The sequence below is a fragment of the Anomaloglossus baeobatrachus genome, chromosome 4 (genome assembly GCF_048569485.1).
Source record: "Anomaloglossus baeobatrachus isolate aAnoBae1 chromosome 4, aAnoBae1.hap1, whole genome shotgun sequence".
Classification (NCBI taxonomy): domain Eukaryota; kingdom Metazoa; phylum Chordata; class Amphibia; order Anura; family Aromobatidae; genus Anomaloglossus; species Anomaloglossus baeobatrachus.
In genome coordinates this window covers 280599054-280615734 of record NC_134356.1, presented here as the reverse complement: position 1 = coordinate 280615734, position 16681 = coordinate 280599054, and the positions used below count along the sequence as shown (strand labels likewise).

The 16681-nt window shown below is 49.5% G+C and overlaps 1 protein-coding gene across 2 annotated transcripts in view; it reads right to left on the bottom strand.

The window, feature by feature from the left end:
* MYRFL (myelin regulatory factor like) overlaps window positions 1-16681 on the bottom strand; it is a 335757-nt gene that overhangs the window by 237561 nt on the left and 81515 nt on the right. For both annotated transcript variants that reach the window (XM_075344883.1, XM_075344884.1), the window contains exon 2: window positions 8088-8178. In XM_075344883.1, the coding sequence (XP_075200998.1) occupies window positions 8088-8178 (91 nt within the window). The remainder of the gene's footprint in view (window positions 1-8087; window positions 8179-16681) is intronic.

The window sequence follows — 16681 nt, the reverse complement described above, 5'->3', positions numbered from 1 at the left end:
CACATTAATTGTAAGGCACAGAGGAATGTCGGAGTACAGTTGTTTGATCTGCAAGGTACTCCTTGAGCATCTGGCCAAACTTAGGATTTCTTGTGGCACTACCCCTCACCTCAGGGGCTGTGGTATGTGAGGGGCTGAGAAAACTGTCCCACATCTTAAAGACTGTTCCCCTACCTCTGGCGGATTGGACTTGTGCCCCTCTCGGCTGTACGCCTTGGTTGTCCACTGATTCCTGACCTATGCCGCTAGCGTTTTGTGAGGGGAATGCTTTGCCTACTTCCGTGACTATGGCCTTCTGGAACTGCTGCATTTTGCCTGACCTCTCCGCCTCGGGAATAAGAGACATAAAGTTCTCCTTTTAGCGTGGGTCTAACAGTGTTACCAACCAGTAATGATTGTCGGCCAAGATGTTCTTAACGCGAGGGTCACGAGACAGGCAGCTTACCATAAAGTCAGCCATGTGTGCCAGACTCTTAACAGCCATCACTTCAGTATCCTGACCAACACGATGACTGAACATGCTGTCCTCCTCCTCCTCCTCCTCATCATCTACCCTGTCCTCTGGCCAGCCACGCTGAACCGAGGATATGACTGCATGTCATATCCTCAATTTGGCCAGAGAGTTGCTCCATGTCTTCATCCTCCTCCTCGTCATAGTCCTCCACTGCACGTTGTGATGAGACGAGGCTGGGCTGTGTGTTATCATCACCCACACCCACTACTGTTTCTTGCTCAAACTCATCGCGCTCCGCCTGCAATGCATCATGGTTGTTTTTTGAGCAGAGACCATTTTAGAAGGCAGAGAAGCGGTATGGTGACGCTAATAATGTCGTCATCGCCGCTCACCATCTTGGTGGAGTCCTCAAAGTTTTGGCGGATGGTGCATAGGTCGGACATCCATCTCCACTGCTCAGGTGTTATGTGTGGAGTTTGACCCATTTCCCGACGGCTTAGGTGATGCAGGTACTCAACAACTGCCCTCTTCTGCTCACATATCCTGACCAACTTGTGCAGAGTTGAATTCCAACGCGTGGGGACATCACACACCAGTCTGTGTGCCGGAAGATGCAAACGGCGTCTTAAGCCGGCAAGGCCGGCTGAAGCAGTAGGTGACTTTCGAAAATGTGCAGACAGGCGGCGAACTTTTACCAGCAGATCAGACAGCTCTGAGTATGACTTTAGAAACCGCTGAACCACGAGGTTGAGCACATGGGCCACGCATGGAACATGTGTCAGCTGGCCTCGCCTCAAAGCCGCCACCAGGTTCCGGCCATTGTCACACACGACCTTTCCTGGCTTTAGGTTCAGAGTTGTGAGCCAGTGATCTGCCTGCTGTTTCAGAGCTGTCCACACCTCTTCTGCATTGTGGGGTTTGTCACCTATGCAGATTAGCTTCAGCACTGCCTGCTGCCGCTTCGCCGAGGCAGTGCTGCAGTGCTTCTGTGTCGCCCTGGACAAGCCAGGGGCCACAGAGCACAACACTTAAACACCCCACACTCCCTGCAGGCATATCATAGTCAAAACACAAAATCCTTGTTGCCTTCCCCAGGGGCTGTTATCCACACTAGGGTGTGGAGCCAGGCGGTTGGTCTCCACCCACCGAGGAGGAGGGAAAACACAGGCAGTGAGAGTTAAGCTAAGGAAGTGGAAGGAGGAAAGTAGTAGAGAGGAGAAAAGTGACAGCAAAGAGCCTGAAGTTGGTCCGGGTGTGTGGCCCGGACAGGACAGCAAGGTTGGCAGGATGTGGTGACCGTCTGCAGTGGAGGCCGATTGGAGTCTGCCGTAAGGACCGTGGACGGGTGGTGACCCGGCCGTACCGGACCGGTATACAAAGAGAAGCCAGCACCATTGGCAGAGGACTTTCGGATCCCGGCAAGGCTTGGTGTCGCCGTGAATTTGCCAAATCCGTTAGTGAAGGGAACCTCAGGGTTTCCAAACAGCCAAGTCCAGATAGAAGGCAACCGTACAACCGTGAAGGGGAGACACCGCCACCGCCAAGGGCAACCGTCTCCCAGGGCCAGCGCCTGTGGGCAAAAGGGGCTCCTCCGGCCCATATCCAGGTCGGGGAGCGGGTTACCGTTGGGAAACCATCACTACCAACACTTAACTTAGGTGCAGGGAGAGACAGTCATCACTAACCTGCAGGGAGGAACAACCGCAGCCGTCCGAGTGACCCGTCCATTCAGCCACTTGTTTTACCGTGAACTGTGTCATCATCATTGGGCTGAGTGAGTACCTCCGTGCCGTGCGGCACAGCACTGCCCCTGCGACCCTGCACCTCATCAGGCCCCGCAACCCGCCTGTCATCCATCTCTACCCCATCACCAGGCCCCGGGACAACCAACCCCCCTACCCACGGAGGGGAGAAATAACAACAAAGCTGCTCCCTGTCACAGGCTCCCGGGATCCCCGTCCAGAGCAGCGGTGGTGTCCACACAATCACCACAACCGTGGGTGGCGTCACGGACAATATCCCCAAAACCCAAACCACCCCTTTTCACTCACGGGCGAGTAGCGCCGCTCGAGTCCCCGGGATCCGGCCATCGCTCGAGCCAACGAGCAGCAGCAGCTGTAGAGCAGCGTCAGCCGGACCCGAACAGTGGGAGAGCGCACCGTCCCCTCCTCCGCCCGCGACACTTCCAGCTTGGGACTGGTGTGGAGGGTAAAGTGGATCAGGATGCGCAGGAGGAGGAGGAGGCTGAGGAGCATGACATTCCGGAGCTGTAGAGTGTGTGTGAAACCCTGACTGAGGTAGGGCCTGCAAAACTTGGTGTGTGAAGGACGTGTTCCGTCCCTCGCTCAGACTGGGTCCCAGCTTGCACAATATTAACCCAGTGTGACGTCAACGAGATGTAGCGGCCTTGCCCACATGCACTTGTCCACGTGTCTGTGGTTAGGTGGACTTTGGCTGAAACAGCGTTGTTCAGGGCACGTGTGATGTTTTGTGACACGTGGTTATGCAATGCGGGGACGGCACACCGGGAGAAATAGTGGCGGCTGTGGACCGAGTAACGTGGGACAGCTGCCACCATCAGGTCGCGGAATGCTTCTGTCTCAACCAGCCTAAAAGGCAACATTTCCAGCGCAAGCAGTCGCGAAATGTTAGCATTTAGAACTGTGGCATGTGGGGTGTTGGCAGTGTATTTGCGCCTGCGTTCAAAGGTTTGCTGAATGGATAACTGAACGCTGCGCTGGGACAAGGACGTGCTTGATGATGGTGTTCTTTCTGCGTAGGCAACTGCAGGTGCAGGAGTGGAGGAGGCTTGTTCGCAGGCAGCATGGACAGGGGATTGGCTCGCATGCACAACCAGCGAAGACGTAGCAGTGACATCAGCAAGCACTGCTCCTCGACTCTGTTGTACTTCCCACAAAGTCGGGTGCTTGGCTGACATGTGCCTGATCATGCTGGTGGTGGTCAGGCTGCTAGTTTTGGTACCCCTGCTGATGCTGGCATGGCAGGTGTTGCAAATGACCTTTTTAGAATCATCTGGAGCCAACTTAAAAAACTGCCAGTGTCAGAGTTCCGGGTTTTCCAGTTTTCTTTTGAAAGAGCTTGCCCTTTGTTAACATGGAGTTTTCTGTTCTGTTGCCCTACTTCCTGTCCATCTGTTTAAAAGCCACCCCTAAAGCTTAGTCCAGTGCCTGAGTATACTGCTTCCTGTGTGCTCCTGCCCTGCTGCTTTTGGTTCCTGATTGTTATTCGGATCCTCTTGGAAAACAACCGACACCGACTCTGGACTTCATCTGGTATCATCTAGCTGTGCCCGGACTCCGTTTGCCGTCTTTGGTCGGCACTTCTGCCCGGTTCCTTCCGTTTAATACCACTCTGGACTCACATCACGTACGGACATTTTTGGACTTACCTATTGCCCTTTTGTGTCCCGGCTGCTGCGCATTTAGGGCTTCTGGGGTGATTGCCAGACAGTCCCTGTATAGGGGTTCGCTCTTGGTGGTCTCCCTGGGGGAGTCCGGTGCGCGGTCCCGGGAATTCCATTTCGCTCCGTCCCTGGAAGGTATTTCCTGTATTTATGTTCTACTGTGTTTTTGTTCCGTTTATGTACATATTTGCTGGTTGCATATTATAAACGTCTTGCACCAAGAACTCGTCTCTGGTTGTCATTGCCCTAACGCAATCGAAATCCTCAATACATACAATAGTATTACAGCCAGACTCGGGAAGACCTAACATTTGTACAGGCACCTTGTGTCGTGTTGTTCCGGGGAACAGTTGCCTGACGTCTGCCTGGGGCCACCACTCTGCTTCTTACTGCCTGTTGGGATGCTACGCCTCCCTCCCCCTGTGCACTGCTGTTCTCGCTCTGCATATCCTCCTGCCAGGTTGGGTCAGTTACTGGATCATCCACCACGTCGTCTTCCTCTTCCGCACCCTGCTCCTCCTCCTGACTTCCTGACAATTGTGTCTCATCATCGTCCACCCCTTGTTGAGACACGTTGCCAACTTCGTGAGAACGTGGCTGCTCAAATATTTGGGCATCTGTACATACAATCTCGTCATGGCCCACTTCAACAGGAGCTGGCGGAAGGCCAGAATTTGTGAATGGAAACGTGAACGAACAGCTCTTCCGAGTGTCCAAGTGTGGGATCAGTAATGTCCGTGGACGTGTACTCGGCCTGGTGGTAGGAAGGAGGATCAGGTTCTGAAATGTGCGGTGCAGTATCACGGCTACTGACACTTGACCGTGTGGAAGACAGAGTGTTTGTGGTGGTGCCAATCTGACTGGAAGCATTATCCGCTATCCAACTAACAACCTGTTGACACTGGTCTTGGTTCAAGAGCGGTGTACTGCTGCGGTCCCCAAGAATTTGGGACAGGACGTGCGAGCGACTAGATGTGGCCCTTTGTTGTGGCGAAATTAGAGCTTGCACACAACCTCGGTCTCTGCCTGCACCACCATCACGTCCACTTCCTTGTTCGTTGACAACGCCCTTGCGCATTTTGCAATGCTGTGCTGATGTGTATTCACTAGATTTGTGCGTTATATCCAAGTTTTTGCAAAACTCACACAAATGCAGCGGAAAGCTGCCACCAACAGGCACACACGTGCGGTTTTTAAATGCAAGCACGGAGGCACTAAGAACCTAACAGGTCTCTATCCAGGGACAACGTGGAGCCTCCCAATTTTTGGCTGCCCTGCCTAAGGGCTATACTACAATAGACCCACTTCCTTCCAATGGGCACTTCAGGTTTACAGGCCCTCATGCACGTCTCTATCCAGGGACAACGTGGAGCCTCCCAATTTTTGGCTGCCCTGCCTAAGGGCTATACTACAATAGACCCACTTCCTTACAATGGGCACTTCAGGTTTACAGGCCATCATGCACGTCTCTATCCAGGGACAATGTGGAGCCTCCCAATTTTTGGCTGCCCTGCCTAAGGGCTATACTATAATACACCCACTTCCTGACAATGGGCACTTCAGGTTTACAGGCCCTCATGCACGTCTCTATCCAGGGACAACGTGGAGCCTCCCAATTTTTGGCTGCCCTGCCTAAGGGCTATACTACAATAGACCCACTTCCTTCCAATGGGCACTTCGGGTTTACAGGCCCTCATGCACGTCTCTATCCAGGGACAACGTGGAGCCTCCCAATTTTTGGCTGCCCTGCCTAAGGGCTATACTACAATAGACCCACTTCCTTCCAATGGGCACTTCAGGTTTACAGGCCATCATGCACGTCTCTATCCAGGGACAATGTGGAGCCTCCCAATTTTTGGCTGCCCTGCCTAAGGGCTATACTATAATACACCCACTTCCTGACAATGGGCACTTCAGGTTTACAGGCCATCATGCACGTCTCTATCCAGGGACAATGTGGAGCCTCCCAATTTTTGGCTGCCCTGCCTAAGGGCTATACTACAATAGACCCACTTCCTTACAATGGGCACTTCAGGTTTACAGGCCCTCATGCACGTCTGTATGCAGGGGCATTGGTGAACCTCACAATTTTGGACTGCCCTGGCAAAGGAAAATACTACAAAGACTCACTTCCTCAAAATGGGCACATTAGACTCAAGAGGCCTTCATGTACGTCTCTTCTCAGGGACATCGGAGTGCCACACAATGTTTTCACGTAAAATCTTTCATGTATTAATCTCAAAAAGTAACATACACCAGCTCTATCTCACTATTGGGTATGTGCCCTTAACATTTCTGCCATGAAAAATCATTTTGGGGTCATTTTGGAAGGTTTTCTGGTGAGTCCGTAAAAATGGCGTGAAACGCGGACAAAATTGTTCACAGCTGTGACTTTTGAGTGATAAATGCTTCAAGGGGTCTTCCCCATGCTGTTGCCATGTCATTTGAGCACTCTTCTGAGACTTTTGTGACATTTTTAGGGTTTCTACATGCTGCCGGGGGGTCATTTCACAAAAATACTCGGGTCTCCCATAGGATAACATTGGGCTCGTTGCTCGGGCCGAGTACACGAGTATCTTGGGAGGCTCGGCCCGAGCTTCGAGCACCCGAGCTTTTTAGTACTCGCTCATCACTAGTAGCTGTCTGTCTGTGTATACTGCCTGTCTGTCTGTGTATACTGTGTGTGTATACTGTGTCTGTGAATACTGTCTGTCTGTTTGTGTATACTGTCTGTCTGTCAATACTGTCTGTCTATGTATACTGTCTGTCTGTCAATACTGTCTGTGTATACTGTCTGTCAATACTGTCTGTCTGTCTATCCTGTCTGTCTGTGTATACTATCTGTCTGTGTATACTGTCTGTCTGTGTACACTATCTGTCTGTATATAATGTCTGTCTGTACATCCTATCTATCCATTCATCCTGCCTGTCTGTACATCTATCTATACATCCATCCTATTTATCTATACAAAATTCCATATGCTTCATTATGAAAGTGAACACATAGTTCAATTGTTTATTTATTTATTTATTAATTTTTACTGTGTGCGGTGCGGTGGGGGCTATATACCAGGATGAGTCGGCTATATAGCATGATGGGGGCTATATACCAGGATAGGTGGCTATATTCCACAATGGAGGCTATATACCAGGATGGGGCCATATATAAAAAGATGGGCCATGATGGGGTCATATATACCAGGATGGGCAATGATTGGAACATCTATACCAGGGTGGGGCCATATATACCAGGCTATATCCATGATCGGGGTAATACACCAGGATGGGGCCATAATGGGGACATATACCAGGGTGAGTACATATATACCAGGCTATATCCATGATCAGGGTCAAACACCAGATTAGGGACATATACCAGGATGGGTCCATGATGGGGAGATATACCATGATGGGGTCATGATGGGGAGATATATACCTGGATGGGACCATGATAGTGGACATATATACCAGGATAGAATAGTCGACGTTGAACGGGGGCGTCACTATCATCAGGACGCCGACCTCCGTTTGTCAGGAAGGGAAAGAATAGGGATAGTATCTATCATATTCCCCCCCTTTCTCCTTTCCTTCAAATTAAATTTTTGATTTTATATTATGTGTTGTATGTAATTTGTGTTGTGGCATACATGTTTAATAAAGTAAATATTTTTAATAAGGTAGTTTTAAAAATTGGTTTTGGCGCTAATATCTAGCTAAGGCATTGGATAGCGGTATGTAAAAAATAGATAGGGACATATACCAGGATGGGTCATGATGGGGATATATATACCAGGATGGGACCATGATAGTGGACATATATACCAGGATGGGACCATATATACCAGGATATAGCAATGATGAGGTCATACACCAGGATAAGGCCATGATGTGGACATATTTACCAGGATAGGGGACATATTTAACAGGAACTGGCCCAGGATGGGGGGCCCAGGCTCAAACTCTGCATCGGGACCCATTAGAATGTAATTATGCCACTGATTCTAGCTCATTGTAAAAAACATCTTTTCGGTAAGACAGATAAATGCAGTATGTGTATATATACACTGATAAGAACTTCATACAGCAACTGATTGGTTTACATATTCTCCTTATCACGTTTTACAATGGTTCCATGAACAATGTAAAATGCAAATAGAAACATGGGTAAATTCACTACACAGATAAGAAAAACAAGTTATAATCACTTACAATGGTCCAAATGCATAGTCACTGCTAATATACTCCTCCAACATGCTTGTATCCACCATAGGATTATCCAAGGCTCTGTGTACATCCTGGCCTGCAAGATTATAAAAAACTAAGTGTTTTCAGGCAATATGAGCTGTATGTATTAGAAAATACTCTCTCTGGGAAAACTGATCATTTATGTTTCTCGGCAAAATATAGCAAGAGTTAAAAAGTGAAATCACCATGTTACACACACTGCTTGCCAATGGTAAGAAACAGCCTAAAGGGGGCTTTACACGCTACGACATCGCTAATGCGAACTCGTTGGAGTCACGGAATTGGTGACGCACATCCGGCCGCATTAGCGATGCCGTTGCGTGTGACACCTATGAGCGATTTTGCATCGTTGCAAAAAGGTGCAAAATTGCTCATCGGTGACATGGGGGTCCATTCTCAAAAATCGTTACTGCAGCAGTAACGAGGTTTTTCCTCGTTCCTGCGGCAGCACACATCGCTCCGTGTGACACCGCAAGAACGAGGAACCTCTCCTTACCTGCCTCCCGGCCGCTATGCGGAAGGAAGGAGGTGGGCGGGATGTTACGTCCCGCTCCTCTCTGCCCCTCTGCTTCTATTTGGCGGCGGTTCAGTGACGCAGCTGTGACGTCGCTGTGACGCTGAGCGAAACGCCCCCTTAGAAAAGAGACGGTTCGCCGGTCACAGCGACGTCGCCATACAGGTAAGTAGTGTGACTGGGTCTGGGCGATGTTGTGCGGCATGGGCAGCGATTTGCCCGTGTCGCACAACAGATGGGGGCGGGTACCCATGCTGGCGATATCGGTACCGATATCGCAGCGTGTAAAGCGGCCTTAAGGCATGAGTGTCAGTCTCAAGGCCCACGGGCCGGATTTGGCCATTGGACATTACTTTATGTATCCAGTGTATCCAGTCCTTTTTTCTATAGTGCCCGGCAGAAAAAAAGCACCGTTCCTAATTTTTTTCTACATTTTCTGCGCATGCGCTAAAAAGGCTTCCATGCGCAGTACAAATGGTGAATGTTAGAATGTATGGGCTTCTTGTAGGTGTGAGCTCCTTAACACCACATGTAGTGATGGGCAAGCATGGTTGCCAAAGCTCGATACTCAAGTGAGCCTTGAGCAAATGAATTTAAAGGGAACCTGTCACCAGATTTGGCGACTATAAGCTGCAGCCACCACCACTGGGCTCTTATATATAGCATTCTGTATATAAGAGCCCATGCTGCTTAGTAGAATGTAAAAATCACTTTATAATACTCACCTAAGAGGCAGTGCGGTGCAGACTGGTCAAATAGGTGTCTCCGTTTTCCGATACCGGCGCCTCCTCTTTTAGCCGTCTTTGTCCTTCTTCTTCTGAAGCCTGGGTGCATGACGCGTCCTACATCATGCACACTAGCCGGTATTGAGGTGCCACGCATGCGCACTACAATACTTTGATCTGTCCTGCTCAGGGCATATCAAACTGCGCCTGCACATAACCTCAATGCCAGCTTGTGTGCATGTCGTAGGACGTACCATGCACCCAGGCTTCAGAAGAAGGTGGAAGAAGATGGCAGAAAGAGGAGGCACCAGTACCGGAGAATGAAGACAACCATCTGACCAGTCTGCACTGCACCACCCCTTAGGTGAGTATTATAAAGTGATTTTTACGTTATACAGAGCGGCCTGGGCTCTTATATACAGCATTCTAGAATGCTGTATATAAGGGTTCACTGGTGGTGCCCGCAGGTAATAGGGGCCAAATCTGGTGACAGGATTCCTTTAAAAATGCTTGAGTTTACAATTGACTTCTATTATACTGGGTACTCGAGTCGCAGTGGAACAATTCGATGTTCGATCGAATAATAAGCAATGGCGAATGTTTGCCCATCACTAATCACATGTTGTTGGCGTCACTTCGGATTCAGAGCGCCATTCAACAGAGTAGTTAGGACTCAGGAGAGATGTGACGATCGCTCCCCATCTTTAACTCTCATTTACTTCATCAATGAGAATATACAGGTGCAAAAGGTGGTGGGATTTGGGGGGTCTATACTGCTGTGGGTATGTGTCACGATGTGACTGTGGAATAGCGAAGGATAGGGGCTTCTATACTGTCCCTCACACTAGGGGACCATAGGCTATCCCTCACCTCGAGATTATCCCTAATGGTGGAGACGACGGAGTCCCATGCCTTTATACTGTATACTCCTGAGTAACACTGACCTATCCTACCTCCCTCCAGGGAATGAAGCTTCAGGAGTGTGATGGAAACTCATATGAGACAGAAAGGGATAACAGAAACTCAGTCACACTGCACTCAGGAATAAAAAGTAAGAAACTAAAGGGAAACGCAAGGGAAGTAATGAAGCAACAAAAGGACAACACGGGTTAACACCACAACTGCACACACACAAACACACACAAAAATAAAGTACTACAACCACCATTAGTATGGATTACCATACCTCACCAGACCAGTATAGAGAAGCTATAGCTGGCATTAATGGAAGTGTCCAGCTAGCATTTATAGGAGGATAGTGAATGTGACTGGCTCTTCCATAGAATGTGACTAAGGAAACTAACAAACAGCCCAGCAGAGATTATAGCGGGCTTTACACGCTACGATATCGTTAATGAATTATCGTCGGGGTCACGGTGTTTGTGACGCACATCCGGCGTAACGATATTAACGATATTGCAGTGTGTGACACTTATGAGCGATCTTAAACGATCGCAAAAGCGGTCAAAATCGTTTGCTGCGGAGAGGTCGTCCTGAAATAAAAAATCGCTATGTGTGACACCGCAGGAGCGACGAACATCTCCTTACCTGCCTTCACCGGCAATGCGGAAGGAAGAAGGTGGGCGGGATGTTCCGCCCCGCTCATCTCCGCCCCTCCGCTTCTATTGGACGCCTGCCGTGTGACGTCGCTGTGACGCCGCACGAACCAACCCCTTAGAAAGGAGGTGGTTCGACGGCCAGAGCGACGTCGCAGGGCAGGTAAGTCCATGTGACGGGGGCAGCGATTTGCCTGTGTTGCACAACCGACGGGGGCGGGTACGATCGCTTGCGATCTCTCTAGTGAGATTGCAGCGTGTAAAGCCTGCTTAACTCTTGCTAGCCTGCCCATGAACCACAACATCCAAGTCGCCCTGTATTGATCACAGACATCAGAAAAGTTAGCAGGCAGAATACAGGAATCTGAAGTTTCCCCAGATCTGGACGCCACTATGACAGGCAGTGATGGATGAAAAATCCTCCTTGTGACAGTATGCCTGTGGTGGGGTTTAGGAGGATCTAAAATGGTAGTGTAGCACTCACGGGGCAAGGGGTTAATTGTTACTCGTCGCCGGGCCGGTGATGTTGGGTCTGGGGATGTCACGAGTGGCCCTGCCTGGCTTCGTGGCCCTGAGGCATACAATAAAGGGGGTTGAATGGTGGATGGGATGATGGGGATAATTTGTCTCGTGAAGCCACCTGTGGTACGTGGCCAGGGATTAGCAGCCGCTGTTGTTGCTGTCCTCTGGGGTGGATGGTTGTAGCAGCAAAGATGGTTCTGCTCCCCACAGGTGGAACGGGCCTCGGGGAGGATGATGAGGGGAGTAGTTGCTGTTGGTGCCGAAGCGCGGGGCGACGGCAAGGAGAGGTGGACACAGTCTCTGCTGTTTCAAGGCTTCTTTACTCACAGTCCAGTTGCCACTCCCAGAGTACCGGTCTCCGCTGTGCTGGGCCCCAGTCGATCCCGAGCAATTCAAGGTCACCGCCAGTGTTCCCGCTGTGAGTCCGTTCTGGTCGGGGTCCCTCCAATTCTGGTGTGTGGAATGTGGAACGGGCTTCGGGTGTTTCCTGCACTCTCTGCAGAGCCTGGAATCTCGTGTAGCTGTAGAGAACCTAGGCTGAGCTACCTGCTTCAAGCCTATGGCGCTCCCAGAAGTGTTAGGTAAAAGAAATTGGACTGAGGTTGCAATTGTGTCCCTCACTCCAAGCTGTGCCCGGGGTTGACTAACTAAGTGTGAAGATGCTCCCTCCCTTTTCCCCAAGTGGTGCCCGCCCTCCAGGTGGTTGTCCTAGTGACTGGGAAAGTCCCAAGCCTCGTGATGGCCACCCCCATCCCTATCTACACCACCACAGGCTAACCCCCCGGTGGGAAAGCACCTAACTGTGTGTGGTTTATGAATGTGAGAAACACCAGCGATTAACCTCTCCTTGCCCATGATGAGTATTACACCTTAAGTGAGATGCAGTACCCTGTGGCGACTGAAGCCTCAGGGGCGCCACATACCCCACAGTCAATTGAAGCACTCCGGGGCTGCAATAAAACAGAATTAGAGCACCGCAATTTTTGTTATATCAAGAACATAACAACAATTTTTCCTTTATGGGAGGTACCATCAGATTAAACATTTCAAACAGATACCGGTTAGCGAGATGATCAAGTGAAATGAGAAAAATAAACATCAACATTTGCATAGAAAAACAGTTATGCTTGCTTGGCCGCTGGTGGTGCCAGAGGGCTGGTCCCAGCCACCTGGGTTTGGATGTTCAAGGGAAATCCTCTAGGATAATGTCCAGTCTGCTTACAACAGCGACAAACCGGTATTAGGATGTCCATGGTGTCAGGAGCGGTTTCTCCTCAGAAGCAGCTCCGCAGCACTCTTCCGGTAAGACACTCTGCAGAGGCAGGATCGCAATTACCTCAGTCTTTCCTCCATTACGGGGCTTCAGAGGTTTATATTGCCATTGCTGAACTCCCCAGGGACTCGGATGGGCCCGAGGGGACACCATGAGAGTCTCGGTCGGGGAGCATACTTTTGGCAAACCACAGAGTCCATCCCCACCGACACTCCACAGAGTTGCTTCCTCTGAGTACCGCGGTGCCCACTCATCTCCAGAGGTGCAAAGCTGCGAGTCCAGCATTTCTGATGTCACAGGTGCAGTGTCTGGATCATCCTGGTCCTCTGTCTTAATCGACAAGATCTTTCCTTCCGGTCCTGTCTGGTTGGCAGCACTCGTCTGCAGCAGTGGGGCCTCTGTTCACGCGCTATACGGGGTGCCGCCCTCGACAGAATGCACCCTTTTCTTCCCGTGCAGAATGATTGATGGCGACTGTCTTTTCAAGAGATACGGTTTAACACAGTTTTGTAAGGTGCACAGTACCCAATTAGCCTGGGCATGTTATCCTGTTTGTGATGCCAAAATGGAGCACCCCACGGGAAGAACGGTGAAGGGTCAGGGGAATGTCACGGGTGGCCCTTCCCAGTTTCGTGACCCCAAGGTGTCCACATAAAGGGAAGGATGGATGGGATGATGGGGATGAAGGATGTTGGGGGTAGTTGTCTTGTGACACCACCTGTAGTACGCGGCCAGGGATCAGCCGCCGCTGCTGTCACTGTCCTGTGGGGCGGATGGTTGTAGCAGCAAAGATGGTTCTGCTCCTCACAGGTGGCGCGGGCCCCGGGGAGGATGATGAGGGGAGTAGTGGCCGTTGGCGCCAAAGCGCATGGTGACGGCGATGGCAAGGACATGGGGACACAGTCTCTGCGGTTTCAAAGATTCTTTACTCAAAGTCCGGTTGCCACTCGCAGAGTACCGGACTCCTCCGTGCTGGGCCCCAGTCGGTCCCGAGCAATTTGAGGTCGCTGTCGGTGTTCCCCCTGTGAGTCCTTTCTGATCGGGTCCCTCCAATCCTGGTGTGTGGAATGTGGAACGGGCTGCGAGTGTTTCCGGCAGTCTCTGCAGACCCTGGAATCCTGTGTAGCTGTAGAGAACCCAGGCTGAGCTACCTGCTCCAAGTCACGGGTCCTATGGTGCTCCCAGAAGTGTGAGGTAAAAGAAGATTTGACCAAGGTACCAATTGTGTCCCTCACCCCAAGCTGTGCCCGGGGTTGACTGACTAAGGCTATGTGCGCACGTTTCGTAATTGCATGCAGTTACGCTACGATCTGCACCGCAGCGTAACTGCATGCGTCCTGCGTCCCCTGCATAATCTATGGAGATTATGCAGGAGACGTGCGCACGTGGCGTATTAGAGCGCAACGCTTCGGCTGCTGCCCGAAGCGCGCGTTCTAAGAAGTGACATGTCACTTCTTTCGTGCGCTCTGCATGCAGTCCCTGCTCTGTCTATGGGACGGGCTGGGAGGGGCTACATGCAGAGCGCATGAAATCGGCTTTTGTTTCTGCAGCGATTTGAAGCGCACGTGTGCTGTTCAAATCACTGCAGAAATGTCTGCAGGGCCAGTACGCAACATGCGCACATAGCCTAATTGTGCTTTCACACTTGCGTTCATCGCAGTCTATGGGTATGTAGTACAACTATGTATGTCTATGGGCATGTAGCAGAGCCGTTTATGTCTATAGGCATGTAGTAGAACTGTGTATGTCTATGGGCATCTAGCAGAGCCGTGTATGTCTGTAGGCATGTAGTAGAACTGTGTATGTCTTTGGGCATGTAGCAGAGCCGCATATGTCTTTGAGCATTTAGCAGAACTGTGTATGTCTATGGGCACGTAGCAGAGCTGTGTGTATAATTTATGTACACTGCAGAAAGACACTAACCATAGATTTATCACCTCCCTTTTCTACCCTAGTACATTTAAATTTAGTAATAACTTTATATTTTATTACATAGCTAATAGTCTGTATCCTCTGTAAAAAAAAAAAAAAATATGTATGTATAATATGCACGTTGCTGACGAATCCGGGGCTCGTCATTTTGATGAGCCAAAAATCGGTGCATGCAGCTTTTTTCAGGCTGTAAAAATGACAACTAACAGTCAATGTGTGATTGGTAAGGACGGTTTGCAAAATTAGAGATTTTCCAAGAGTGTTGGAAAGTTCAAGGGGTGGAGGCGGAGCTGGGGTGGAGGCGCAGTCTCAAGGGGGCCCAAAAATTTTAGCAGTATGGGGCCCTGAAATTCCTGGTGGCAGCCCTGGTGAAGATGCTCCTTCCCTTTTCCCAAAGTGGTACCCGACCCCTGGTGGTTGTTCTAGTGACCGGGAAAGTCCCATGCCTCGTGATGACCACCCCCCTATCTACCCCAGGCCAACCTCCCCGGTGGGAAAGCACCTATGTGTGGTTTGTGAGTGTGAGAAACACCAGCGATTAACCTCTCCTTACCCGAGATGAGTACTACACCTTAAGTGAGATGCAAGGAATTAAATTCTTGGGCAGCACTCAAAGGTAAATGGTGCTCAGGTCTATGGAAGGCATGTACAATCCAAATGAAGAAAAAGACCGGCACTTGTATTCTTTATGAAGACAAATATTTTAATAGTACAATTCCATGTACAGGCGTCACAATAAGTGAGATGCAGTACCCTGTGGCGACTGAAGCCTCAGGGGCGCCACAATAGTAGTTCATGCTCATACCGTTTTTGCATGGAGATCTGCATGAGCTTTTAGAATTACAAGCGGCCCTTTGAAGGCAACCATAATTCTGATATGGCCCCCTGTGAAAATGAGTTACACCCCTGGCCTAAGGCCACGTGTACAATATGAGTATTTGGGAGGTTTTTTTACCTCAGTATTTTTAAGCCAAAACCAGGAGTGGGTAAAAAAATACAGAAGGGGTGCAAATGTTTCAATTATACTTTCCCTCAGATTGCCCCACCACTTTCTGATCATGTTCCTGTACGGTCAGACATGGCCATTAAAGAGCTCATATATAAGTTTATCTCAGCACAGAAACATTTTTTTTTCTTTTCAACACGTCCAATTGTGAAACTTATTATTATTCCAAGATCTATTGATTAAAATGAACTTTAAAATGAACTATCTTTGTGGGAAAAATCCCTTTACAATGTATACATATAGCATATATTGTGAAATGTGGTGACAGATCCTCTATAAACAAATTCAATAAACAATAACCTCAGAAGCAATCATCATGATGAAAGGCACATTAAGGCCACATTCTCATGATTAGCTATTGGCGAGTTCCTGACACTGCGTCATTTTTGCTGCATCAAATACACAGCATCTTAGGGTACATGCACATGATCAGTGTTAGCAGCGTTTTGGACGCTCCGTGTTTTCGAGGAGTTCAAAACGCTGCGTTGTACAGTACAAGCACAGTGGATGGGATGTGTAGAAATATCATGTCCACTGTACTTGTCTTTCATGCTCTGTAAACTGACCTGCAGTGCGGGTTTCCTATCCACAGCACGTCAATTTCCCCTGCGGAGACGCTTGAACCAGGAGCACACAGTGAAAGTACACTGCTTCCAGAACACCTACTAATCCTGATTGTGTGCATGTACCCTTACATTTCTAACAAAGTGGATGGGATTTATAGAAATCTTATGTCCAAAGTGAACAACTCCATCAGAAAGAATGTCAGCTGGAAGTCACCATCTATTAATTCACTGTAATCCCTTATATGTTCTGCAGGATTGGTATCTATTACCATATGACGGTAATATCGGTGTTAATCTATGTATAGTGATTTTCACAAACAGCCCAGTCATCTGCTGAGATTCTCCTATGCCTATGATTAGGGTGCATTACCATAGCTGTACACATGGGTACCTGGTCAGTGGTCCACTCCAATGTCCCCCCCCCCCCCAATCTCCTCCCCAGCTGAACTTCTAGCTACACCTCT